The sequence below is a fragment of the Heliangelus exortis genome, chromosome 4, assembly GCF_036169615.1.
Source record: "Heliangelus exortis chromosome 4, bHelExo1.hap1, whole genome shotgun sequence".
Lineage (NCBI taxonomy): Eukaryota > Metazoa > Chordata > Aves > Apodiformes > Trochilidae > Heliangelus > Heliangelus exortis.
The window spans coordinates 5,803,789-5,831,374 of record NC_092425.1 but is presented as its reverse complement, the minus strand read 5'-3'; the positions used below and the strand labels follow the sequence as shown (position 1 = coordinate 5,831,374).

Genomic DNA, 27,586 nt, shown 5'->3' with positions numbered 1-27,586 from the left:
ATGTTACTGCTTGCCTTAAAACCAAGCCTAATATCAGCTGCATACAATATTTATTAATGATCTTGAAAAGACAGTTTGAGCTGCTGAATGATCTCAAGTGTCCAAAGGTTTTTTCAGCTTTGACTTCACACACAATGAATCAGGACACCCTCAAACCTGCAACACCTTCCAGCTTGGTACCCCATATGGCTCCCTTCTTCTCCAAATCATCAGACTAGATCCAGGCTTCCAGCACCTCCTTCTGGAACCACAGATTATCCTCTGAGAGGAAAGAAAGGAGTTTGGTTTTTTTTTTTTCCCCCATACAGAAACCAGAGTCTGGAGAAGGTAGTTTTCTGGGTTGACATGCATTCAGCAGAGCAATCTTGGAATTAGAAATCACAAGCCTGGCTTTTTCCAAGCTCATTTCCTGTCCTGTGCCAAAGCAGCATCCACACTCAGGGCTCTATGCTGGACAAAAATCTTTGCATATCAGGTGCAGTGCAATGGATGCATTCAGCTTAGCCCCAAACCTACAACCAGTATAATAAATTCTTTAAAAAAAAAAACTGATTAATAGGGAAGTCTGATATTCATACACCCAAGCTGCCTCATAAGAGACAAGGGGAGACCTGGGCAAGGCTCTTTGCCAATGCTGCAGCATTCTTAGGTCTCTGTGTTGCAGCCCTCAAGAGGTGAGTTAGTAAAGCTTTTTCAATCTCAAGGTTATACCAGTTCTTTTCTGCTCTCAAAAGCAGAGAGCAGACTGTGTAAGAGGTTATATCCTGGCATGCTGGTGATAGGTGACCATGCCATGGAAACAAACGGTAGTTAAGAGAGCCACATCATTTTATTTCCTTTCCAACATGAGTAAAGTGCTAGAATCATTGTTAGAATTAAATTTTAAACTACTTAAATATTTGTAATTCAGAACACTTAAGCTGTCTACTGAAATCACTTTTTGTCCATTATAATCAAATAATCATCACAAGGAGTCATCTTCAAATGTAACATCATTTAAAATGAGGCAAATCAATTTCTCATGTCTTATGAATAGGGGGTAAACAGAAACAGGATGAAAAAATATCCTTTCTTAGCTAAGCCCTCTGGATGTTCAAAATGTCTTAACTAGAAAGCTAGCTCCCATATTTTTCTCTTTGTGAGCTATTTAATTACTTCACAACTTCCAGCATCTTATCTCAACATTTTCCAAGTTGGCCAGTAGTTTCCATGTCTGCTCTATTTCCTGAAAAACTTTCTGGGTCAGGACAGACAGGGCACTGAGCACCTCATCAACCTGTCTTGCTCTTACAGAGACTCTGATTTTGTTCCCACATTCACTCATACAATTTTATCTGCATGGCTAACAGGTTTTATCTCCTCTGACAAATAATCTCAGTCCCTTCTGGGAGACTTCTGATGCTTTCTTCATCCATTTTGCAATCTCTAGTTCTTATATTAGAAGAAGTCCAAGAAATCAGAGGTCTTTTGGTTGTCTCTCAGTGATCCCAGCATTTTTGCAACAGTACTGTGTGGACTTAGTGGGAATACAACTTTAAAAATTTCCATCCTGGGAACTCTCCTTTTGGTACCAGCATGTCAAAATTTAACACATAATAGAGAGAACAATCAGGTCTCTGTAGATTGAATAACTTGGACAGCACTTCTGTTGTTTCAAGGTTAATGCAGAACAGGGACATGGTTAGGAAGGTCCATCACTGTCTGAGTAGTAAATGCCTGTTTCTATCTGTCAGTAATACAGCACCTGAACAGCAGGCTGGCTATGGTGGGCCAAGCTAAGAGCCCCAAGTTACTGTGATACATCCACACCTCCTTTCCCTGCCAATACCTTCTCTTCTGGCAGCTGAGGAGTCATTACATGAGCTCTGCATCATGTCAGTGCTGAGATGCTACTGTTAAGGCAGCTGCAGGGCCACTTCATGCCTCCTGTCTGGAACAAATCACTTGCTGCTGATCTGCAGAGCAGTAGTCTGGGTTTGTGTCAGATAAATCTTAAAAAAAAAACAAATAAAAAACCCCATACTACAACACAAAATAAATCACCACGACTACACAACACTGTATTATCATCCACAGATTGGAAGGAAAATTGCACAAGTCCCAAGACTAACTTTTGTCCAGATGTTTCTGGACCAATGCCATAAAATATTATTAGATGTTGGAAAAAAAATTGAATTCTAGTTGTTGACTAGTCCTATAAAAATACGAACTTGAAACAAATCAAAAATTGAGGATCTCACCTTTTTGATGTTGATAAATAGTTGCTTCTAGAATTGGCATGGATCAAATGAACAATATTTCAAGTTAACTGAGGTGTTTACTAATTAGCATCTATACCCCAATAGCGCAGAAAGAGACAATTTAGATATTACCAAAGGGGCAAATGAAGCCTTAAACCAACTTGAAGTTTAGGGACTGGCTGAAAATTGAAAAAAGCAATAAATTTCTACCTTTCATAACACTGTTAGTCATGCTTCCAAGTATATCCATCTCTGTCTTATAACCACTCAGGTACTTCAACTATTCAGAAGGCTGTTCCAGAACCTTATTTTTCTTTTAATTGAATATCTTCTTCTGTCCTGCCTAAATTAATTAATGAGCAGGCTATGCTCCTATGGCCATTTGCCATCCCTGCTTTAATTCTAATTACTTCCTCTCATTTTTATCTCACCTCAGCATTCTTATGGAGAACAGATGTAGATTTTTCACCTGTGTTTTCAGACTGCAGAGCAGCTCATGCTCTACTTATAAGATACATACTCTCTTTTCCTGCAAGGCAAATTTGAATTTGCCTTTCCCGAATAGAAGCAATCATAATTAGAGAGAGATCCTAAATAAGATCAAACCAGTGAGGGACATTTTGCAGCTTGACATTTCATGTTATTGCTAATGGATCAGAGTAATGCAAGTAGCCTTACAAAGAGAGTTTCATGCTACATTTTGAATTTTTTTTGTGTGTGTGTGATGTTTACTTGCAATTGTTTTTCATTTCTGCCTTGTCCAATGATTCTGTTCTACTTTTACTAAGGACCAACTGCAGCAAGAGATAGAAACCTCCTGTGTATGTGGTTTTGTACTTATGCCAGGGCAACATCTACTTCTAATGCTCTTAGTCAAAATTAATATTGGCAGAAAACTTGTGCTGAACTAGTAAATAATAAATTGTACTTAGTACTGTCACAGCTGAACAGTTACACAATTCTGTAGCTTGCAACAATTGTTCATACAAGACAAATACTGGATTTCAGCAATTACCTCCTAAGTATTCTGAAAATTGTCTTCATCATTAGCAACAAGGTGCTTGATATCTTTTAGATCATTTTCCTACTCACTCCTAGCTGCAGTATTCAAAGCATTTCCTCAGTGCTGTCTCAGGCTTGCAATTACACTGCCTGTGCCTGAAACCTCATGCCCAATCTATTTAATTTCTCAGACAGTCTCCTATGAGGCATAAAACTATTTCCCTCACTGAGCTCATTAGTATCTATTCCTGCCCCTGCAAGTAGATCTCAGACTTCCAGGGTCTTTGACTTAAAAAGACTGTTTTGTTGGAAATTATATTCAAAGGACTATTATTAATAAATATTGAAGAAAATCAGTGGTTATTGACTATTAAATAAAAATAAAAACCAGAAAAATTCTGTGCAGGTCTGACCTAGATGACTACTTAAACCAAATTCCAGAAAGAAAAGGTTTGTATACAAAGATGAGAGTGATATAGCTAAATGAGAACTCATTTTACTGATACAGTGATATCTAAACAAGAGAATATCCATAAATGCAAAGTATACCTTCCCTTCCACACCAGGGATTTTATCAGTATGCCAGTTTTATATTTTAAAATATAGAGATCTTTATTTACTAGATCAGAATAACTACTCATAGCACCACACAAAGTTAAGATCTCCTCATTAAAGTTTTGGGTAAGACATAACTCAAATGAAGTACACAGAAGGACCAGGGCAAACACACTTTCCCTCAGCTACTGAACAGTTTAGATTTCCCAAAATTTATTCATGCTTTGATAGTTACTGCATCTATGAAAAGCAACAAAATTTATTCTAGAAGATATATTTGAATCTTAATCTATGTTCTTAATAACACTTAAGCCTTTAGTAAGCTTTTCTAAATGAGATAACATTCTATTTATGTCTCAAAACCATGGCATATTCTTACATTTAAGTGTTTGTTGGGTAGTATAATATATAGAGACAGTCTCTAAATTGCAAAGCATTACCAAAAAAAAAAATCCCAGAGGAAGAGAAAATTCAGATGCTGATTATGGGAATGGTACCAATTTGTACAGGAAGAGAAATGAGTCACCTTTTGTGCAAGATTATCTGAGTGCACTCAGACAATACCAGCTTCATATCTGTCAAGCTTGGAGTATTTCTGGAAATCTAGAGAGCCTGACATTCCTGTCTGCTCCAGCAATGTGTACCCTTAATTAAGATATACATACATACAACAATGAAACATCATTCCTGTCAACTGATCCGAGGGCTATTCTGGACATGCTGGAGTGTGAATGCAGCACTGGGAGCCTGCAGGCTGTGGCAGCTGTTTTATCCCATTTCCTCTTTAGCCAAGGGCAAATATTAAACCTAGTATTTTGCTGGGTTTTGTGAACTTTTAGTCATACTTCACCTCTTGTTTATGACCAGCTTTCAATTTTAATAAGATACTTTACATGGTACATCAGGAAAAAGAATACAGCACTTGCATAAAAAGCAAAGACAAAATAATATATTCCAATTAATTAAAAGACAGTGTAGATTTAGAATACTGATAGAGCAAGAACACAAATACATATGTTTAGTTCTAACTACATATTACCTGTAGTATTAAGTTAAAAAGAAGCTTGCAGAAAAATCAGTTTTCTGATTGTATATTGTAGTTAAAGATTGGGAAGTTTTACCAGGGATTGCATACAAAAGGTTTGATCAATCTGTTGCTAGATAGATAGCAGAGCTAGGAAGCAGTGAATACTTGAAAGGTTGTCATCCTTGAGACAGCTTGCAGAGTAGTCTCCTATACATCTATACATTTATTTTAGATAGTTCAAAAAAAAATACATTATTTACAGAAGAAAGTGTTCATTTCCTAGAACACAAAAGACAATAATTTGATAACCTGAACCTATATGCCTGGATTCTCTTTCTCCAAAGAAAATGAAACTGAATAGTGTATTATGTACATCCCTCCCAGTCTGGATACTTCTACCTGTGGTGCACATTACCTCTAAAATAGAAGCAGACAGGATAAAATGCCTGGAACAGTCTGCCTGCTCTTTTTCTTTGTGATTATTTCCTTGTGCTGTCTGTGGTGTGATGCAAATGACAGTCTCAGTTTCAACCTGGAATTTCACTTTGGAAAGCCCAAACACGTCACGTTAATTCTATTATGCAGAAAGTCTGCTCAACAGTGTGCAGAACTCTGCTAACTGCTCAAAAACAACATCTTTGACATCTGTCTCAGCATGGCAACCAGGCAATAGGCACCCCTTGCAACAAGAGGGTTACATTCAAGACCGCCAAGAGCACCAGAACTGACCAAATGCATGCAAGAGACATCACTGTGATGAGTTATGGAAGGTAAAATTTAGAATGATAAATGCTGGCCATCCCTGTCATCTTAATAGTTTAGCTCTACACAGTGTAGTGAAATAGCATTTCTGAGGTTAAAAATAATTTCTTGTTCTCAGACCTCTTCACCATCATTTTGTTCATGACATTTTTTTCCACAGCCAACATACCTGACAGAAATTTAAGACTACATTATGCAAATGGTCACATTTCTTACTGAACACTTCATGCAGATGAATAACTCAACATCTGTACTGAAGAATAGGAAGATGCAAGTTCCCAGGCATTTGTATCACAAATAACCAGACAGCAATTGTGCCATAATTGCCTCACATGCATCATTATAAGGGCTCTGTCACTTTGCAATTAAAAGTTTCAGGGTTCAGTAATGAGTTTAAAGCACTAGATCATGAGATCCAAGAGCAGATCTGTGTCCGGCCTTCCCTGTGAGTCTGTTACAATCAGGAGCTAATGAAGGGGGGGGATCAGCAAGAGCTGATGACTTTGAACATCATGGAAGCTTAGTAAATAACTATCTGGTCCTCATAAATTCAAGATAACACCTCCCCACCTTCAAGCTCCAGTTAAATTCCTTTTAAACAGGACTAAAAGGTGATAAGCAACCTCCAGCTGCAGGGTTTGGCAACCAAGTTCTAGAGGGGGAGACTCTGCAGTGGTGCAGGACAAAAGAGGTGGCTGGAAATATAGGATGATTGATAAGGTTGGTAGGAGAAACAGTTCATGGTTTAATGCATTTGTAATTTCAGTAAAAAATGCCAAATTTAACATATATTTGTATATGTTTCCTCCTCCAACATTTTAAAAATAAACAAGCAACTGTGACATGTCATAAATGCTAATAAAAACATTAATAACATACATTATTTGTCAATATCAGTCATGCAGCTTTTGTACACTTCAGGTGGACAAAAAGGTGTATTGCATTCAGGCTTTTCAACGAATGAAAAAAAAAATACTTTTCTTCTTGTCCAAAACCACTCAAATATACAGCCTCTGTGCAAGTAAAATGTAACGTTACCAAATCCACAACATAAACCAGCATGAAAGCAAAGGTTAAAAAAAAAAACAAACAAACAAAAAAAAAACAAACAAAAAAAAAACAACAAACAAACAAAAAAAAACAACAAACAAACAAAAAAAAAACAACAAACAAACAAAAACAAACAAACAAAAAAAACAAACAAACAAAAACAAACAAACAAAAAACAAACAAACAAAAAACAAACAAACAAAAAACAAACAAACAAAAAACAAACAAACAAAAAACAAACAAACAAAAAACAAACAAACAAAAAACAAACAAACAAAAAACAAACAAACAAAAAACAAACAAACAAAAAACAAACAAACAAAAAACAAACAAACAAAAAACAAACAAACAAAAAACAAACAAAAAAAACAAACAAAAAAAAACAAACAAAAAAAAACAAACAAAAAAAACAAACAAAAAAAAACAAACAAAAAACAAACAAAAAAAAACAAACAAAAAAAAACAAACAAAAAAACCAAACAAAAAAAAACAAACAAAAAAAACAAACAAAAAAAACAAACAAAAAAAACAAACAAAAAAAACAAACAAAAAAAACAAACAAAAAAAAACAAACAAAAAAAAACAAACAAAAAAAAACAAACAAAAAAAAACAAACAAAAAAAAACAAACAAAAAAAAACAAACAAAAAAAAAACAAACAAAAAAAAACAAACAAAAAAAACAAACAAAAAAAAACAAACAAAAAAACCACAAACAAAAAAACCACAAACAAAAAAACCACAAACAAAAAAACCACAAACAAAAAAACCACAAACAAAAAAACCACAAACAAAAAAACCACAAACAAAAAAACCACAAACAAAAAAACCACAAACAAAAAAACCACAAACAAAAAACCCACAAACAAAAAACCCACAAACAAAAAAACCACAAAAAAACCACAAACAAAAAAACCACAAACAAACCAACCACAAACAAACCACAAACAAACCACAAACAAACCACAAACAAACCACAAACAAACCACAAACAAACCACAAAAAAACCACAAACAAACCACAAACAAACCACAAACAAACCACAAACAAACCACAAAAAAACCACAAACAAACCACAAAAAAACCACAAAAAAACCACAAAAAAACCACAAAAAAACCACAAACAAACCACAAAAAAAAACCAAAACACCAACACCACACCACCACACCACCACAAAAAAACCACGACCAACAAGACCAACAAGACCAACAAGACCAACAAGACCAACAAGACCAACAAGACCAACAAGACCAACAAGACCAACAAGACCAACAAGACCAACAAGACCAACAAGACCAACAAGACCAACAAGACCAACAAGACCAACAAGACCAACAAGACCAACAAGACCAACAAGACCAACAAGACCAACAAGACCAACAAGACCAACAAGACCAACAAGACCAACAAGACCAACAAGACCAACAAGACCAACAAGACCAACAAGACCAACAAGACCAACAAGACCAACAAGACCAACAAGACCAACAAGACCAACAAGACCAACAAGACCAACAAGACCAACAAGACCAACAAGACCAACAAGACCAACAAGACCAACAAGACCAACAAGACCAACAAGACCAACAAGACCAACAAGACCAACAAGACCAACAAGACCAACAAGACCAACAAGACCAACAAGACCAACAAGACCAACAAGACCAACAAGACCAACAAGACCAACAAGACCAACAAGACCAACAAGACCAACAAGACCAACAAGACCAACAAGACCAACAAGACCAACAAGACCAACAAGACCAACAAGACCAACAAGACCAACAAGACCAACAAGACCAACAAGACCAACAAGACCAACAAGACCAACAAGACCAACAAGACCAACAAGACCAACAAGACCAACAAGACCAACAAGACCAACAAGACCAACAAGACCAACAAGACCAACAAGACCAACAAGACCAACAAGACCAACAAGACCAACAAGACCAACAAGACCAACAAGACCAACAAGACCAACAAGACCAACAAGACCAACAAGACCAACAAGACCAACAAGACCAACAAGACCAACAAGACCAACAAGACCAACAAGACCAACAAGACCAACAAGACCAACAAGACCAACAAGACCAACAAGACCAACAAGACCAACAAGACCAACAAGACCAACAAGACCAACAAGACCAACAAGACCAACAAGACCAACAAGACCAACAAGACCAACAAGACCAACAAGACCAACAAGACCAACAAGACCAACAAGACCAACAAAACCAACAAAACCAACAAAACCAACAAAACCAACAAAACCAACAAAACCAACAAAACCAACAAAACCAACAAAACCAACAAAACCAACAAAACCAACAAAACCAACAAAACCAACAAAACCAACAAAACCAACAAAACCAACAAAACCAACAAAACCAACAAAACCAACAAAACCAACAAAACCAACAAAACCAACAAAACCAACAAAACCAACAAAACCAACAAAACCAACAAAACCAACAAAACCAACAAAACCAACAAAACCAACAAAACCAACAAAACCAACAAAACCAACAAAACCAACAAAACCAACAAAACCAACAAAACCAACAAAACCAACAAAAACAACAAAAACAACAAAAACAACAAAAACAACAAAAACAACAAAAACAACAAAAACAACAAAAACAACAAACAACACAATTAGGTCAATCTTATTCTTAGGCACATCAAATCTATGGGATTATCCCCTTGATTTAATTGGAATTGTATCATTTCCACAAAAATAAGAACACTGAACAGCATGACTAACTATGTTTTGATTTTCTGTATTTTACGATGCTGTCTTGTAAACCCAAAAATCAGTGTCTGCCAACCTGGAAAATATTAGAAATGTTCATTCTCCTTCCAGACAAGATAATCCTGACTCAGTAGAAATGCATGGAAAGTTACAGTAGATTATAAGAACTCTAAGAACGAATTACTTGAGCTCATTTCCAATATAGAAAATGGTAATTTTTCACATCACTGGCCAATTAAATGAATTCAAACATAGCTCTCATATCCTGGGGTAATGCAAATTTGCAAGGAAAAAAAAAAAAAAACCCAAAACCAGCACTCAGTCTTAGAAATCTAAAGTAGATCAAAGGAAAACACATAATACCCCAATGAAAGTTTTTGCCTGGGAAATAAGAAGCCCTGCAAAAATGTCCACAACAGCAGAATTCCTAGATCTCCAAGTTCCATAAAGCCAGAGAAAGATCTGACTCATCTTCTTTGATAATAAAATTCTTCAAGGGTCAGGCATCTGTGCTGGTGGAAGCAGTCTAAGATCCCCCAAATCTGAAATTTTGGATATGTTCTGTTAAACATTTTACCTGAATTATTTTTGGCCTTTATTATATCCTACCTGCCCTGCACAACACAATATGTACATTAAAATAAGAAGCTTAAATAACAGGGGAGTTTTTCAATCTGACAATTAAGACCTATATAGGTCCAAAAGCCTATAAGGAACCATATTTTAGCAGCCCCATATTTTAGGCTCTGACAAGTAAATATCACCCTTCTTAAATAATATTTAAGATAAAAAAGATACCAGGAGAAAGTGGATCAAATATTGCAGTGAAACTGAGGCAGAAATAACACTTATTGAAGATTCCAGTTTGCTATGTTTGTTCCCTCCTGTAAAATCACCAGACTATTAATTTTCAAGTTTTCTATCAAGCACTGATCATTAGCTTTTCCCTTCTGAATATCCTACTCACTAATAATTGTTTACCCTCACTTCCAGATATTTTATGTAGCTAAGCCATTTGTAATGCTGAATTTTGATAGCACTGGATCCCACAGCATCTGCACATGGGCTCAGCTTAGTCCCTGGTGTGCACTGAGATTGTCAGAGTGCACAGATGCTTCCATTAAGCCACAGATCTTGTTAGTCCAAGGCAGAGGTCCCCTGGAATTAAAACAAGCATCCAGAAAAAAGGGAATCTGCTTCCCTACAAAATACATAGCCCTGGAGAATCTCTCTGGAAAAGCTGAATAGGAAAAATGCAATAGAGTTCAAGAAGAAAAAAGGAAAATAAATAAATAAAAACATGAAGTTGTCTCTCCGCAAAGTCTTTTGCATTAGAGGAGTTTTCAGACCTCCATAATTTTCAGGTACAGAGCATAAAAATTTTCATGTACTTCATAGTGTGTGTGAATTATTACTTCCAAGCCCACTATTTTCACAGAATTAGCTGCAATACACAGGTGTGCCCATAGGCCCAGCTCCAGCTGATCTCTGGACTATTCTTGGCACATCACCAAGGAGCAGCAACTACAGTGAATGGCAACAGCCAAGAAATTCTAGTCCTTGCTTCCAGCAAAGAGCTCTGAAAGCTCCATGAGAAACTCATCAATAATGCAAAACCCAGAAAGGAGGAAAATGTGCTTTCACTAAGAGGCATTCTCACTGGGGCATCTGATTAGGGTAACATTCACAGGAGCTTAGAAAACTTCCTATAACAAATCAGTCACTAAAGATTCATGCAGGATAAATATCAAAGCAAACAGGGAAGCAAAACCAGCCATTTTAACTATACTGGTTCCAAACTTATTAATTTCTAATTCTTTTTCCTCATTTTTTTTTTATCAGGTTTGTGATAAAACAGTTTTGGGAACTGTTAGTTGAGAATACCAGAGATCTTTATTCAATTTAAAATATTTTTCAGTTTCAAGCTTGGGTAATTATCAGTATCCTACACAAAGAAAAAGGACCTAACTTTAGCTGCAATACACACAAAAAAAAAAAAAAAAAATCACAACAGAATTCAGCAATACAAAGCAGCAATGAGATTGTCTTCTCTCTCTTAAACATCCCCTCAGTGCCTGCTAGCAGAAAGTGCAAGAAGTGCAGCTGCAGTCAGCCCTGGAGCTTCAGACTTCAAAGCTAATTTCTCAAAGGCTTCTCAGTTCACTCCTGACAACAGTATTTTGGTTTAATTTGTGTAGGACTCCCACCTTCCCCATCCTCATCCCCCAGGGAAATCACTCTCCTCAGAGCAACCTGCATTGCTTGAGAACTCACTGCATAGTAATGACTTTTTTTGTGATTTCCAGCCCTACCTGCACTGCTCTGGATCAAGTTTTTAGACATGACAAGTACCTGGCAAGGTCTCAGTTTGTTACAGTGCCTAATAGGCTAAATTAACAGCAGTGGTGGGGAAAATCTGCCAACGTGCACATGCAGCACTAAAATTGGACTTCAAATCCATTTTAAGTTTCAAAATCAGAAAGCCTGACAAGGAAAACCAGTGTGCTAATACCCATCATTAGAGAACATGGGGACTTAGGGTTTTAGAAATAGAGTTGTGACTGTGAACGTGAGTTCATGAGCTACTTATGCAAAACATCTATGGCTACATCTCTGCTGGTAAATGGTCATGCTCAGCACCTTCAGGAATGGTCCCAAACACTGGGAGCACACCTGAGCAGTGGCTGAAAAAGGAGATCTGCATTTAATCACCTGGACTCATAATTTGAGTATCTCAGACTCACACCTGTCCCACAATATTGTTGTATGAAAAACAATGAAATTTCCCATTCTTGCATCCTCTTGTGTTATGCCAGTTTTGAGCATCTGTGCAATGAGGAATAAGTCACATTTTGGCCCAAAATGCAGATGGAAATAATGGCTACACAGTCTGGATCTGGTTTCTTTTTAATTTACATTTTCTTTTTAGTTTTCTCTTCGAAGCTTGTTCAGGAGATAATGAAGAAATGGAAATATTAGTGGATCTCTGCATTTCTAATTGCACTGGCGTTAGATTCTGCCTGTGATCTGATCCTTTCCTGCTGCTGCTATAGCCTGGACATTTAGCTCAGCAACTTTCCCTACATGACAGAACATTACTACTGACCATAATTCTTCTCCATCATGCAATATAAACATCCAATTTTTTTTTTTATTTTGCTATTTCCTTCTTTTCTCCTGGGGCAGTTTTCCCTTACTACTTGGAGTACAATAAATAATAATTTTTCTCTTATATAATTTTACAATTCAAGTGTAAATTCTCCACAGTTCTGTTGTCTTACTCCTTAGTTCCTTCCTGCTCTGACTGCTATATCTGCTACCAAGCTGCTGTCATATTCCTCAAATCCTCATCCATCAAACACAACCACCAACACAACCCTTTCAAGTATCATCTTAAAAATTCTAGACTAAGCAACCCCTCTCTCACATTCACTGGCAATCCTTATGCCCTGTATTTTTCATCTGCTGGTTGTCTTGAAATCTCAATTTTTCATTGAAGACAGGTTTTAGGCCTAACCCAAGGAACTCAGAAACAATTGAACCTAACCCCAGATGCAAGATTTTAAAAAAAAAAAAGTATCATTTTTGTATTTCCACTCTCACTAGGGAAAGTAAATAAGTTTGTTTAAGCTTGGAGTAGCATATGTTTGGTTTTTCTCATGGGCCAAACCTGACAAAGGTAAACAATAAGAAGTGAAGTGGCTCAGTGAAGTTGTTTCAGTAATATGTCATGAGAAACAGTTAAAATTAGCACATTTCACAACTTCTGGGCTCTCCTGCTACTGTATGTAGAATAATGCCCTTTTTGGACAAAAGGAAAGGATATTAAGGAGGAGAAACTGCTACAAATAAATGGAGATATCAAGCCTTCTAATAATCACAAGAAATATGAAGACTCAAACATCTAGATTTAACTTAAGTAGTTGGAGTGAAAGGCTTCAGCATACTGATAGTAGCTCTTGTGGGTGGCTGATTGCCTCAGAATTGCCTTCCTGAAATTCTCAACCTCAGTGAGCAGGCAAGCTTGCCAAGAGCTCACTGGAGTACTCAAATATAAACTGCCTCATTGCTGCTGCCTCATTGCAGATCTTCCCTAATTCTACTTTTCAAAGACACTGCCTTTCTCTGGAATGGCAGAAATTTATTCTTGATGCTACAATGGAAGTGGGTTTTACTGGTAATATAATTATTGGTATCTAGATTCAACATAAATAAGAAAAAGAATGCAAACCCCAGAGGTCACAAAACTGAGACAGTTGCTGAACTCTTCATTAAACCCAGCATCTTCATTGCCTGAAGCCACACTTGAACTTAATTGCTCCATCATTCCTCTTTTACACACAGAAACACACCTTGCTTTCCCTGCTACACATTAATCACCTCCACAGCATAAGTTGCTATTCAGCCCCAACCTCCTGAGCTGCGTGGCTGAAGAAAAAAAAAGGAGAAACTTGAGAGTGAACAGATCAGGCAAGAGCTCAGCACTTATTTGAAAATTCAGTTTTGTTCTCAGCTTTGCCCAGCTGCATACTTTCATCTATAGAAATCAGAGGTGTTACTACAGACCAAGTTTCTTGCAGTATCTCAAATACAGTACAAGTTTGGAGAGCTTGCCTGGGGGAAATGACAACTCAAAAAATTACTTTAAATCATCAGGTTATAGCTGAAACTGCCTTGTTTGCAAAGCAGGCTTTACCTCCAAGACCCAGGAAAACAGTGCAACTAATCATTTATGTGGTGTAATGCAGTCAAAGAAATACGGGCTGCAGTAGCCCAGGGGATAGAAAGAAAAAAAAAAAAAAAGGAAAAAATAAAACCAGGGATATGCAGTGGTAGCAAAATGGTGCACTCAACAAGAATGTCAAGACTGCAACATATTTCAGAAAACGTCAGATTCTATAGTATTAAAAAATTCAAACCTAAGATTTTATCTGTGATATTTTGAGATATTACTTCAGGCTTCCACAAATAAAAAATGCCTTCAGTTCCTACTCAAATTAAGATATCTATGCATATTTGTGCATATAGACATATCTGCATCTTCACATGTATTAAATGTGTATATATTCAGTGAAAGTCCTGTTTCTGAAATTCAGCAAAACCTATAACCTGATTTGCGGTTATGGAACCACAAAACATCCAGGGTCCTGCATAAACACCCACTAAATAACTTTTGCTACCTTAGAATATAGCTTGGATCCCTTCACTAAAACCCTAAACATCAAATAAGCCACAGAGTTCATATTTCACCTGCTTGACCTAATGGCAAGGAGGCTTCAAAAGGACACAGTCCAGGCAGCTGAATGTTCATTTCTCCAGATTAGCATCACGTATTGTGGGCAAAACCACCTCAGATCTACAGATTCCTCTTGGAGACAGACATCTGGCTAATGTGCCATTCATTTGTTAACTTCAGTCAGATTTAGTTCAGTTATTGTTTTCTGACAGGGAAAAAGCAAATGGAGTCAAAATAATGAGAGTTAAAGAGTACTTGGGTAAGCCCAAGCTCAATGGACTGCAAGGCTGAAAACAGGCAGAAAGATTTAACTAAGGAAGTCTGGTGTACAAATCTTTGTGATTTATTATTTAATGTCTTGCTTTAAAGGCTTATTGATGTTATTAAAGCACTGCAGTATTGAACCTGGCACCAAGGGAATTAATAAGTGCTAAAGCATAGCAGGGGTTTTCTTAGACCATTTTTTAAATATATTTTTCCCTACCAGAACACATACAACAGGCAGTAGATCTCCTTTTATTCATCAGCTATTGAAAGGCTATCCTCATGGACATAGAGTCACAGACCAAACTAACTTGTCTATATCATCTAGAAAGTATGAAGGGTGGGATTTCAAACTGAGTCTTTTTTGTAACTCTACTCTAAAATGTCCTTTTCCTTTTATTGCAATCTTTTGGTTTATGCATCACTAGCAGTTGAACAGGGGCCTTAGCTACAGCTTTCCTCTCACAATTATCATTGCTAAGGCATAATTCAAATTAACACCAATAGAATTATCCAGTCAGAACCTGCTTTTACAAATTAGAAGTTACATATAGGGCTTAACCTTATTTGTACTAAGTAGAGAAACTGACAGAAAGAGGGAAATAAATAGGACACTAGAAAAGCAACATTATTTATAAAGTAACGTTATAATATTTAGACATAAAATGCCCGATAACACTTATTTAAAAAAGATTTCATCAAACTTTGTTACAGATGCATGCCCTATGCTGGGTTAAGTCCAAAAACATATCATTTACATAAATGAACAAATACTATAGGAATGCACTTGAAAACAAAGAGCACTGTACACATACATATGTACTTTGTACAACTAACAACTTCAAAAATAAGTTCGGCTCAAGAACACCATCATGTCTTAGAACCTACTTGGAAAAAAAATTAAAACATCAAAAAGCAGGGAAATTACTAAAATTAAGTGATGATAAGCAGTCGATATTGTAAAGAATGTACTTACAGAACATCTAGAGATGCCAGCAGATGAAACCCCTTCTTGGGGACTATTTTAACAGCTTTTATTTTACAACATTTAAACTGACTAAGGAAAATCAAATTCTTACCAACTTCAAAGAAATATAAACCAGAAAGCTGGTTCAGCCTTTTATACTTTTTCCTCACCCCTCCCAGCTGTCTTGAATCACCTTGTTAAGCAGAGTATCAGCAGGGGCCACTAGGTCACCTTTGTATCACAGGCCAGTAAATTTAACCCAGATGTTCCTCAGAATAGTCTGACTTTGTTCACCTGAACCCTAATTGGATTTAATCAAATTCAGCTGGGCACCACCACTGAGGAACAGCTACCACCAATTATCATACTCAAGGCAGGTGGATGCTGGTTGGGTGAGATTTACAGAGCAAACCACCTCCCCCAGCAAAGGGAAAAGCAAATGTTAATCACTCTCACCTGAAAGCAAAGTCTTCTTGAAGCCCACATCTTGTGTCTAGGCCATGTAAGTAGATTCTATACACACACGATCATCTTGGAGAAGTTTTTCCCTCCAGATGCTCTTCTATCAATTCTTCAGAGTTGTGGGAAATCACAGAATTATAGAATAGTTTAGGTTAGACAGGACATTAAAGATCATCTAGTTCCAACCTCCCTCCATGGGTAGGGACACCCCACATTAGTTGCTCCAAGTCCCATCCAACATGGCCTTAACCATTTCCAAAGATGAGGCATCCCCAGTTTTCCTGGGCAACCTATTCCTGTCTCACCACCCTCACAGTGAAGAATTTCTGCCTCATGTCTAACCTAAATCTATCCTTTTCCAGTTTAAAGCCATTACCCCTCATGCCATTTCTAGATGACCTTCTAAAAAGTCTACAGAAGGCCATAACAAGTACAAAAACCTAGAAAGCAAACAAAAAAATAATAAAACTATCCAGTTACATTTGAGGGGAAGACAAAATTTCTTCCTGACTAGGCTGCAAAACTCTTTCAGCTATAAAATGTAAGACTAACTCATGGTTACTGTTTTCATATGTTATGCATGTACCATATGCCATGTTTAAAGAAGAAATTGCAAGATTTTAGGCATTCAAAAAGTTCCAAATTTTCAGGCCAGAAAAGGTTAATGCAATCTTTTAGCATGACACACAAATCAAACACACTTATACATAACACACACAGATTTTTCCTTCAGCCAGATTAAAGCTTTGGTTTTTTGAAAGCTTTTGGTTTTTTGAGAGCTACAAAAAGCCCATGAGTTTCTCAGATTTCACTTCCCCATGTCAGCCATCCTGGTATTTACATTGCACTCACAGATAGAAAGTTGTATCTTGTGTCAAGGTTTGAGTTTTCTAATTTCAACTTCCAGCATTCCCCAGAAAGGCTTTATCAGGGATACTTATGCACAGGGTATGGGAACATGAATGAGTTACCATGGAACAAGGTCAGGTGTTCATTTCTGTATTAAGAACTCATCTTATGGAAAATGTGAGGCTACTTACTCTCAGGGGGAAGAACATCATGTCATTCCTGGCAACACTCTTTCCCTCTGCACAATTTGTTGTCCTCCCATTCACACATCACAGAACGATGTCAAGAAGTAGCTTGTCCTGTTTTCCATCTGCAAGTTCACAGATAGCCTGAACTATTTCCACCTTAAGAGCTTATCAGAACTTCAAGAACTTGAAGAACCCTCAAGAACTTCTCAGGGTGACAGGACTTGGAGGGCTGCCTGTGCTTCTTGTAGGAAACAAGGGCTAAAGTGCTACCCACACTACTGATTTTCCCTGCCTTTCCTTACTTTTAGAACAATTTGTGACAGCATATTCTCATCTGGTGATGCAAATTCCACTAAGTTACATATCATATTTCCCTATGTATTTGAGCTTCCTATCAAACTCCTCTTGCTCCTGTAGGTTTCTAACATCAGGACAGTGGCAATTAAAAATAAATTCTTCACATATACCTTTGTGCCAAAGGACATAATATATGCAAGAAGATTTTGAAGGCATTGCTGTGTCAGGGGTGAGGAGATGTGCTGAGCATTTGAAACTGATGCAAGATATGAAAAAGAAAATGAAGTAGTAAGCCCTGGAAGGTCACTTTGACCCAATTTTCCATTTTCTTGCATGACATCTGACACAGTGCTTGGGAGTGCAGAGACAGCACTTGTTAATAACACCGTAACTTCTGTAGGCTACAACTCAATTTTCACAGCTGCATTAAAAGTGCAGAAACAAGCAATGATCTCATAAGCTGTTCTAAAGGATATTTTTATAAAAAGAAACTTCTCTGCTGCTGAAATTAAACAATTCCTGAAATACACAGAATGGACTTGTACAGATTTCCTCCCAGTTGCTATTGTAAACCTCACTGGTTACTTAATACATTGCTTCTAGTTCTCAATCTTCCACAAAAAACTTCATTTTTAATAATTTTTTTCCTTGATTAATACATGAAGAACACTATTTTTTCATTGTTTTTAATGAGATATTCTCTCAGGCACCAATACACCACATATCAGAGGTGTTAATCACTTTAAAAAAATTCAGTATACTGATTTTGCATATTATCTTCTACAGACCTAGTACCTAGAGCCTGATGGACCAAAGTTCTTTCAGTCTCTTGGAGATGGAAATCCCTTTCACAAAGACTTCTCTTCCTTTTGCACTATACTATGAGTAGCTATACATATAGGATCTTTAAATCAACTTCAGCTTAAGAATAGCAGCACTTTATTCAAAATTTCTACAACAGCCCCTTTGCTGTCTTGTAAACTTGTGCCTCATTAAGAGACTGCCAAAAATCAAGTCCTCAGCTTCTTTGGAGTTTTCTTTTTCTCTCTGAAGTGCCAAGCCTTCTTCTTGCAATTTTTTTTTAAAGCAGAACTCTCTAGAAGTCACTTTTCCTTAAAATTCTCTCTTGGCGCAGGCAACAGTCCTGGCTTTCTGCGTCTTGCAAACACATACGTATACATTACAATTAGAACATGCAAGCAAACTTCTGAAACCCATGCATTTTAGAGATTGGTCTGGTTTCTCTCTGGAAAAAAATATGGAATAATATATGGAATATCTCCTCCTCAGAGACAGTTTAGTAAAAACAGAATTTCACTGCCTTTTCCCCCAAATGGTTAAATTTAGGTCATGGTTATAAAGCCACAGCAAAATTTGCTGCTGAGAGAAATAAATAAGGGAACAAAAACATAGGACAAATTTCAAACAAGATTTGAAAACAGAAGAAAGAAGAAAAATAAATTATTTCACCGCTGACGCTCATTTAAGAATCCCTGTATCTTTTAAAGTACTGAATCAGACAAACCTTGCAAATAAAAACCCAAGATGTTTTGGTTTGCATTTTCTGCAGTCACAGTGCAACGAAACTGTAACAGAAGTGTTTTAGTTATCTAACCATTGTAAAAACATGCTGATCTTCAGTATCAGCTGATCATAAAATTACATAACTCCAGTGTCACGTTCTGCATACTGAGACAGTGGTTAACCCTACTGAAATCAACTGCAAAATTCTGCTGATGTCCTAAGGAAAGAGTTGGTGAATCCCAGGGATACACCAGTGTATAATGGATTAACTCCAATATGTTCAGTTTGTAATCTGCAGAAAGATTGATGAATTATTCTTTACTTTTCATATCACACTGCCCTTTGACAGGCATGTAAGCTCCTGGGAGCTCTTCCAGAGAGGAAATCCCTGGCAGCTGCTGATGAAAGGGACCACTGATGTCTCTTGTGAAGCCACCATGGGAACTAACTCATTCATGAATTTGTTTTGTATCACACATCTGAATTGTCCCTGGCCTATCAGCTTCTACAGAGCAAGCAAGACTATCATACCCTATGGTTCTACTCTACTGAACTGAACTGGTGAATACATAAAGGTGGAAACATTTGGGAAGAATGAAAACGCTACAAGAGCTACTCAATTTCAACATGCTTCTGCCCCAAAATGGTTGCTGGGGAAAGAGCCTTAATGAGAGGGCTGTAATAGCAACAGTTCCTCATTGTTCCCTGTGTTATAGAGACTGAATATCCCATAGCAGAAAGGAAGGGAATTTCATTTTTGTGTTAAAAATGCCTTCTAAAAATAACTACTTTGTGCAGAAGCCTATCAGTTTGGGATGTAAAACTCGTAATGCAAAATGAACAAAATGCAAAATGAACAGCAACTGGACTGCAAAATGCCCCTCCTTAAGTTCACGGAATCATAGAATGGTGAGGGTGGGACCTTCAAGGTCACCCAGTTCCAACCCCCCTGCATGGGCAGGGACACCTCCACCAGAACAGGATGCTCAATGCCCCACCCAACCTGGACTTGAACACTTCCAGGGAATGGGCAGCCACAACTTCCTTGGGCAACCTGTGCCAGCATCTCACCACCCTCAAATTAAAGAATTTCTTGCTAATGTTTAACTTCAACCTACCATGTTTCAGTATGAAACCATTTCCATTTCCAATTTGAGTCTGTGTTCCAACACATGAATTTAAATGCCATGCTCTCTGTTTTTAACCACCCCACTCCTCTGGTTGTGCCCCATCCCCGCAGTGGGGGCTATGGGGAGGGAGTCTTGGAGTGCCTGGGCCTCTGTAGGGACCTGGAAGAGGAGGTGGCAGCAATCTCAGCACCCATTGCCCCACCACCCCACCCTGTGGTCTCCAGCCCTGCTCTCCTTCACCAGCTGAGCAGCACTGCCTTTCCCAAAGCACTGAGGGATGTCCAGCATGCGAGAAAAAAATCCTTCCTGCTGCCTTGCAATGTAAAACCTCAGCCCCTACTCCCCAGAGGGCAAGGACAGTGGAAGGGAAACAGAGGAAGAGGCCAGGTTGGTAGGGAAATAAGAGGAAGTGCCTCAGGCTCCTACCTTAGCAGGCAGGTTGAAAGCCATCAGATCAGCACTGTTACTGTATCAGGAATAGTGTGGCCAGCAGGAGTATGGAAGTGACAGTTCCCCTGTACTCACCTCTGGGGAGGCTGCACCTCAAATACTGTGTTCAGTTCTGGGCCCCTCACTACAAGAAGGTCACTGAGATGCTGGAGAGAGTCCAGAGAAGGGAAAACAAAACTAGAGAAGGGTCTGGAGAAAAAGTCTCATGAGGAATGTAAGAATGGGCTGCCCAGGGATCTGGTGGATTCTCTGTCCCTGAAGGTTTTTAAGAAGCAACTGATGTGGCACTCAGTGCCATGGTCTGGGAACCATGGGAGTAGTGGATCAAGGGTTGGATGATTTCACAGGTCCTTTCCAACCCGGCTAATTCTATGATGCTATGAAATTCTGAGGGAACTGGGGTTGTTTAGCCAGGGGAAAAGGAGACTGAGGGCAGCAGATGCCTGAAGGGATGTGGGTGTCCGTGTATTTTCCCAAGAAAATAGTGATAGAACAAGAGCCAATGGCCTCAAGTTGTGCAGCAGAGGTTTGCATTGGATATTAGAAGAAACTTCACTAGAGTGAAGGGTTATTTAACACTGGAACAGACTTCCCAGCGCTTGAATCACGATCCCTGGACCTGTTTAAAAGACACGTAGATGTGCCGCCTGGGAATATGGTCTAGCACCGAGCTAAAGGTTGATGGTTGGTAGAATTAGGTTATGGTTGCACTCCATGATCTTAAAGCCGTTTTCCAACCGGAACGATTCTGTAATTCCCTAGGTTTCTGCGTGCGGAGCAGAGACCACACAGGGCGTTCCCGCACCCTTCCCTCTCTCCGCACCCCGCCACGCGCCACGCCCCACCCCGGCCCCTCTAACAAAGGAGGCCCTGGAGCTGCGGTGAAGGGCGGGCGCTACCGCTCCCCGCGGGGACCCGCCCTTCACAGTTCCCTCCTTCCCGGCCGGCGGCTCTGCTTCTCCTCCCACCCTGCCTCCGCCCTTCCCGGCTCCCCGCTCCTCCCCGGCGGCGGCATTGGGCGGCGGCAGGGTGCCGGGCGGGGGAGTTTCCCGGGCGGCCTTTCCCGGATGTGCTCCCCTGACTCATAACTCTGCCCGCACGCAGCCTCCCTGCCTCCCTCCCTCCTGTTGTGTCGCGCCCGCCGCGCTCCCCGCACACGCTTCTTCCCGCGCCTCCCTCCGCGCCAGCGGAGAGGCGGTGACAGGAAAAGCAGAAGGGGAAGGAAGGAGGAAGAGGAGGAGGAAGAAGAAGAAGAAAAAAAAGAGGCCGCGGCGGCACCATGGGTAAGTCGCCCCGGCTTCGCTCTGTGCGGCAGCACCGCCGCCCCTCTGCCCCCGGAGGACACCGTCCGCTCCTCTCCGCCGCCTTGCGAGAGGCTCCTGGGGCAACTTCCTCATGGGTCGCCTTCCTGCATTCCCTGCCTCGCCCCCCGAGGAGGAGGAGGAGGAGCAAGAGGAAGAGGTTCGGGTGGCAGCGGTGCTCCGCCGAATCCTCCCACCCCCAGCGCTGCTCTGGCCCCTGCCCCTGCGGCGCAAAGTTTCCGTGCTGCCGGTTCTGCCCCGGTCCGGTACTGGGTAGCCCTTAAGCACCCTTTATCCTGGGGGTGCATTCAAGTGGGTTAAAAGGGAAGCTAAAATTCCCCGAGTGGGAAGGGGGGGTTCAGAGCACGGAGTTATATAAGGCACCCCCGGGACGTTTTCCCAGTTACTGTTTGCTTAATGGAGACAGTTGGGGTAATGTCTTTAGGAGATTATTTTATAATCTCTGCTCGTTGTTCGTGGAAGATACGAGGATCCCTCGTATTTCTCCGGGTCTGGGAAAGAGCATTACTCATTGCCTACAAATGCAGCCATATTACCTCTGCCTTTTTTATCTGAAGGGTATGAATTAAGTAGGTTCATGTGGATTCCCACTTGTATGGAGCTTCCAACAAATGCCATGTCAATCTAGGTAGTACACTATTCGATTTTTCTTCTCAGAGTGCTCAATTAATTTCTCTTGCCTTCTCTACCTCTTCCACAAACTATGGCTCTCCTGATATTGAACAGATTTCCCAAAAATCTGGCTGTAGCATAGATCCCAGAGATGGGTGAGGAGCTCCCCCTTTAAGCTGCCAAAGACCTGGCCAGACTGCCAAATATGATGGGGGGATCTGGGTTGTGGATCCTGAGGGCAAGGAGCTGGGTAAGGAGGTTCCTGAATTCAGCTCGGGTTTGACATCAGCACTTCCTGTGGCCTTAGGTAAATCAGTAGTTTCTTTGCAGATCACACTCCTTTCACTTTCAACTAGAAGTTTCCATCAAGAAGCAGTTGGAGTGCCTCAGTTTTTCTGATGGTGAAATGAGGATAAATACTTTAAAGCAACGGAGAACCTCTGGAGAATTCTTCAAATTAGAAGCTGACAGGGTCAGGCATGAGGAGTAACTATGAGATTTTGTTAGAAATAGGTGAAACTATAACAGAGGCCTCTCATTTCATGTGAGTGGACAGGACACTAGGATTTAGCTTGCAGAATTCACAAAGTGAATTATTAATCTCATCATTCGGGTCCAAGTCTAGGTATGGATAACTCTGTTCTGGTTTCCAAACTCAAACACCTCAAGACATCAGCTAAAACCATCCAGAAAAGCTGGTGTAAAATGTGCACCTTTCTAAATGAGGCTCTGCACTTCAGTTGCAGGCAAGTTTGTAAGCAGTTTGAGAATCTCTTACAGTTTGCTGCATAAGTAAGAATTGTTATCATTATTTTAAGGAAAACTGAGATTTTCCTATAGAGTCTCTCATCACCCATCCACAACTGCCAAAGAAATTGCTTGTGAAAATACAGAGGAACTTTTTCCCCCTCCCCATTTCTTCACATATTGGTGCCTAATTCCACTGGCTTTAAAAACAAGGCACACTCTAAGCAGCCTCTGCAGCAGATGTTGCTCCAATGAGTGCCTAGCAAAGACTGGAAACACTTTCAGCTTGGCTAGCAACTAATAATGACTTTCCATGTTAAAGATCTAAGTTTAAGCCCATGCAATCAGTGCACCAGCTTCCCTCATTCAGGTTATAGTATTCTATTTCATAAAAGCTGAAAATCCTTACAGTCAAATCTAGGATGAATTTGTTCTTCCTATAGCTTGTGTGTCATTCAATAAATTGTGCTCAAAAACCAAGTATTTGTGACAGAATGCAGTAATATCTTGTGCTTAAACATAGAGTCTATTCTGTATTTTTGAAGGTTGGTGTGGTATTAGCTGGTTTGTATATAGCTGGCGATATAAAATTGAAGCCCAAGCAGGTATAGTCCAACTCAAACCAAAATATTTCTGTTGTTAAAAGACTTACTATATATACATGAATCTGTATTTTCTTTACTGTATCAAAACACTGCTGCTGTCAGTCTGATTCCAAGAGTCTATTCCTCTGAGCACATTATCAGGGCAGTTGTTTCCTCCTAGAGGATAGTGATTTCCTCTCAGTAATATAAATTCTTTACAAAATTATAATTTTTGTTGCTTGCATTTATAGTTTTTAAAAAAATTGTGCTTAAGGTACAGTATAAGCAGTATTCAACTTTTGGCTCCGAGAGGCAAGTTGCCAAGTACTCCTGACAGTAGAGGACTTTGGATGCTTGAGATGATGTTCAACACTACTACTTCATTGTTTTTATAAGAATAGTTACAAGTTTTTACGTTTTAGTTACTAATGTAACTGAAAACTAATGTTACTAATGTAATGCTTCCTTTTTTCAATGAATGGCCTCTTTCCCCAGTCAATTTTCTTGGTTTTAGTCCTGCAGAACACAACTTGTATATTCATATAAACATACTGTATCAAATAAAAGGTTTATATTAGAAGAGCAGGCTGTGGAGTTTATGGTAAGCAAGCTGTAGTTATTTCACAGATGTAACTAAAATCAGGAATTTGGTTATATGTTGACCACTCAACAGTAATCCATTGGCCCCAAAAGATGGAGAAACACCACACATGAGAGTTTATATGCAGAATACAAATAGAGATGACAGATTGGTTTGGTTGTGGTTTTGTTTTGTTCTTTTTTTTTAATGGCACAAGTCAGTTTGTTTCTAATGTTGATGTTATGGTCTCTAATAGTCATAACTCAAAAAATACTCTTCCATCTTGAGGGTGCTGGGTTTTCTAGCAGGAAATGGAAGGTAGCCTCTTGTCTGAAGAAGCTTAATCCATACTTAATTACTTGGGCAACAAACTGCAAAAGCAACCTGCTTTTTTTACAATGAGACAAGGAATTTTGTAGACTCTGTTTACAATACCCAGCAGCAACAACATGTTGGCAAGATACGTATGGTGCACAGGCTATGATGTAGATGGATTTATTTAAGCTTTAGCTATTGTCAGAACAGAAGGCTTATATTGCCCCTCTCCTTCCAATATACTCAATTTTCTCTCCTCTTTCCCTGAAGAATAACTACATGCAATTAAGTATCAAGTTTTTGGGGTTATCCTGGTGTTTGTCGAATGCCAAATCCCAAGGGAACCACAGTTCAGGGTGTAGCAAGCCACTGCCTATCTTCAGGGTTGAAAGAGGCAGGAGGGTGAAGCTTCAGGCATGGCTGTGTGCAATATTGATTTTTGGAAAGGACAAACCTGCCAGCTTTTTGTTTAAAAATGTAATCAGGAGCCTCAGACATGAGGGGAATGAAAGCTAATGAAAAAAAGTCTTCCATCTTGAGAGCTCTTTTGCTGGTTTTCTTAAAAGAGATGCAAGTCAGCCTAATAAACTGCTTGAAGGAGAGATGTATCAATCAATTGCCAAAAAAGATAATATTTAATTCTTTTGAAGTTTTTGCTAAACCAATGAGACTTCTAGCAACACTAGCATAGCAGTCCTAGAAAGCCAGAACACACCAATCTAAGCAAGTATAAAATGTTGTATTAGCAGATACTAAAACCAGGACCAATTTGGGCAGAAGTCTTGTCTTTAAAGCACAAACCCAAAGAAAACTGCTTTTAGACTGCTTGTTCCTCATCTGAAGCAGCCAGAGAGGTTAGTTTAGTTCTGGCTGACCTTCCTCAATAAATTACTGTTCCTGTGTTGAGGTCAATATTTGTGATCTTTTGTTATAATGTGAGGCTGAAATCAACCAATTTTGACTTCAGCTTTAGGATAAAGGCTTCATTCACAAGTGTGTTTCCTGAGAACAGAGTATTCAGGGGCAGTTTCAGAAGTCTGTGGGGAACATCTGGCATTCTGTGGCATCAAAATCAAAGTGGAAAGAAAAAGAGGAAAGGAGCAGCTGAAACTTGAAGGAAACAAAGCAGTAATAATGGAAACGAGAAAGCTACCAAGACAAGTCAAGAATAGAAGGGAACAAAAATCACTTAAAGGAAATGTGTGGAGGGAGAGAAATATTAGAAGCAGAGGACAGATAGGGATAATAAATGGATGAATGGAACAACAGAGGACAAAAATAGGATGCCTGCCTGCCCTCCTGCTCCCCCCCAAAAAAGTTAAGAAAATAGTTGGAGGGTGTAAATGTATATAAAAGCAGATTTTTTTACCTTTAGTGCCATTTGGTTGCTGCTGACAGTCCTTGAAAAGACCTGTTAAAATTTTCCATCTTCTTTGTTTCTGGAAATTTGTTTTTTTTCTTCCGATTTCTTTCTGGAAATGTTGAGATTTTAATTATTTATGAATATGTTAAAAATAAAAAAAATTAAAAATAAATTTTAAAAAGACAAATTTTAACAAACTAGCATGTGCTTAATAAAGGGGAAAACAATGTCATCATTGTTTGACAGGAGAGAAATCTATGGAGATTCATCTCTGGCACCTGTCAAGGCTGGTTGTTATTCAAGGAAGTTGGTTGTTATTCCTTCTTAACTCAGTTACAGGATGCAGTTCATATCTGATGAGGGGTATTAAACAGTAACACAGTTACTTACATAAGAGGAAACCTGCTTCTCACTGCTGAGTAGTCTACCTGGATCTGTTCACATGCTGTGTGTTCAAAAGGAGCATCCCTGCTGTCTTGATGCTGTTGGGGGCATTATTTTTAAGATTCTAAATTGTTTCCAGATTAAAATAGTTCAGGACCTCTGTCTAAACTTCTGGAAATTTTGAGTCTTAAAAAATGTTGATGTCTGTTCTCCAGGTAATGGAGAAATTTTTTTAATGACAGTTTGAATTTTAAGTAGACAAAGAGATTTTGCTAGTAAGGGATTTTATAATCAGAAGCTTTCACTGAAAGGACAATCTCTCAGGGCCTCTTTTTGTTAACTATGGTGAAGAAATAGCTTGTTTACAAATTTTAATATAGTGGCAACAAATATTTTTTTTTATATAGAGAGAGTGAAATGGTAATTAATGGTAAAAATGGTAATTGAAATCCACAGACTTCTGAAATTCCTTTTAGTGCAAAAAAATAGCTGATGTGTAAAAATTTATGTGCACTTCCAGCTTTGCCTAGTAGAATTTGTAAATTCTCTGACACAATTGGCTGTGCTTCAGGGATCCTCAAAGTTATCCATGCAGCCTGGAAACATTGTCCAGCCTGAGGAAGCTTTGAAGTTGTGCAGAAAACCTGGTGAGCTCATCATGTTCTTAAACTGTAGCTGAAGTAGATGACAAAGCTGGCAGACATTTAGAAGAATTTATCAAATATCTAAACCAGCAAACTGCTGTTTGTTTCACTCCAGACAGAAGACAGAATTTACTGCAGGATGCTCTGGGACCTGCAAAAAAACCCACCTTACCTTAACTGGGCAAGTGTGTGCTGCCAATGCATCTGCCTTAGAAATATCTCTGATTTGAAGCACTCTCAGATACATCTTCACAAATTCTGATAAGAAATATAGG

General features: G+C 38.9%; 1 protein-coding gene and 1 long non-coding RNA gene across 11 annotated transcripts in view; one reads left to right on the top strand and one right to left on the bottom strand.

Annotated features, from left to right (window-relative positions):
• Window positions 1–21,759: 21,759 nt before the first annotated feature.
• RAP1GDS1 (Rap1 GTPase-GDP dissociation stimulator 1) overlaps window positions 21,760–27,586 on the top strand; it is an 86,675-nt gene continuing 80,848 nt past the window's right edge. For 4 of the 10 annotated variants that reach the window (XM_071742787.1, XM_071742796.1, XM_071742795.1 and 1 more), the window contains exon 1: window positions 21,769–22,043. In XM_071742787.1, the coding sequence (XP_071598888.1) occupies window positions 22,040–22,043 (4 nt within the window). In that variant the 5' untranslated portion in view covers window positions 21,769–22,039. Of the gene's footprint in view, window positions 22,044–27,586 lie in introns of all 10 variants that reach the window. The other 6 variants (XM_071742789.1, XM_071742793.1, XM_071742788.1 and 3 more) reach the window with 3 other exon arrangements.
• Window positions 25,646–27,571, bottom strand: LOC139795771 (uncharacterized). The gene is made up of 2 exons (XR_011725684.1): window positions 27,484–27,571; window positions 25,646–26,392 (listed from the first exon to the last, which is right to left on the bottom strand). It is a non-coding gene; the product is annotated as an uncharacterized lncRNA (long non-coding RNA).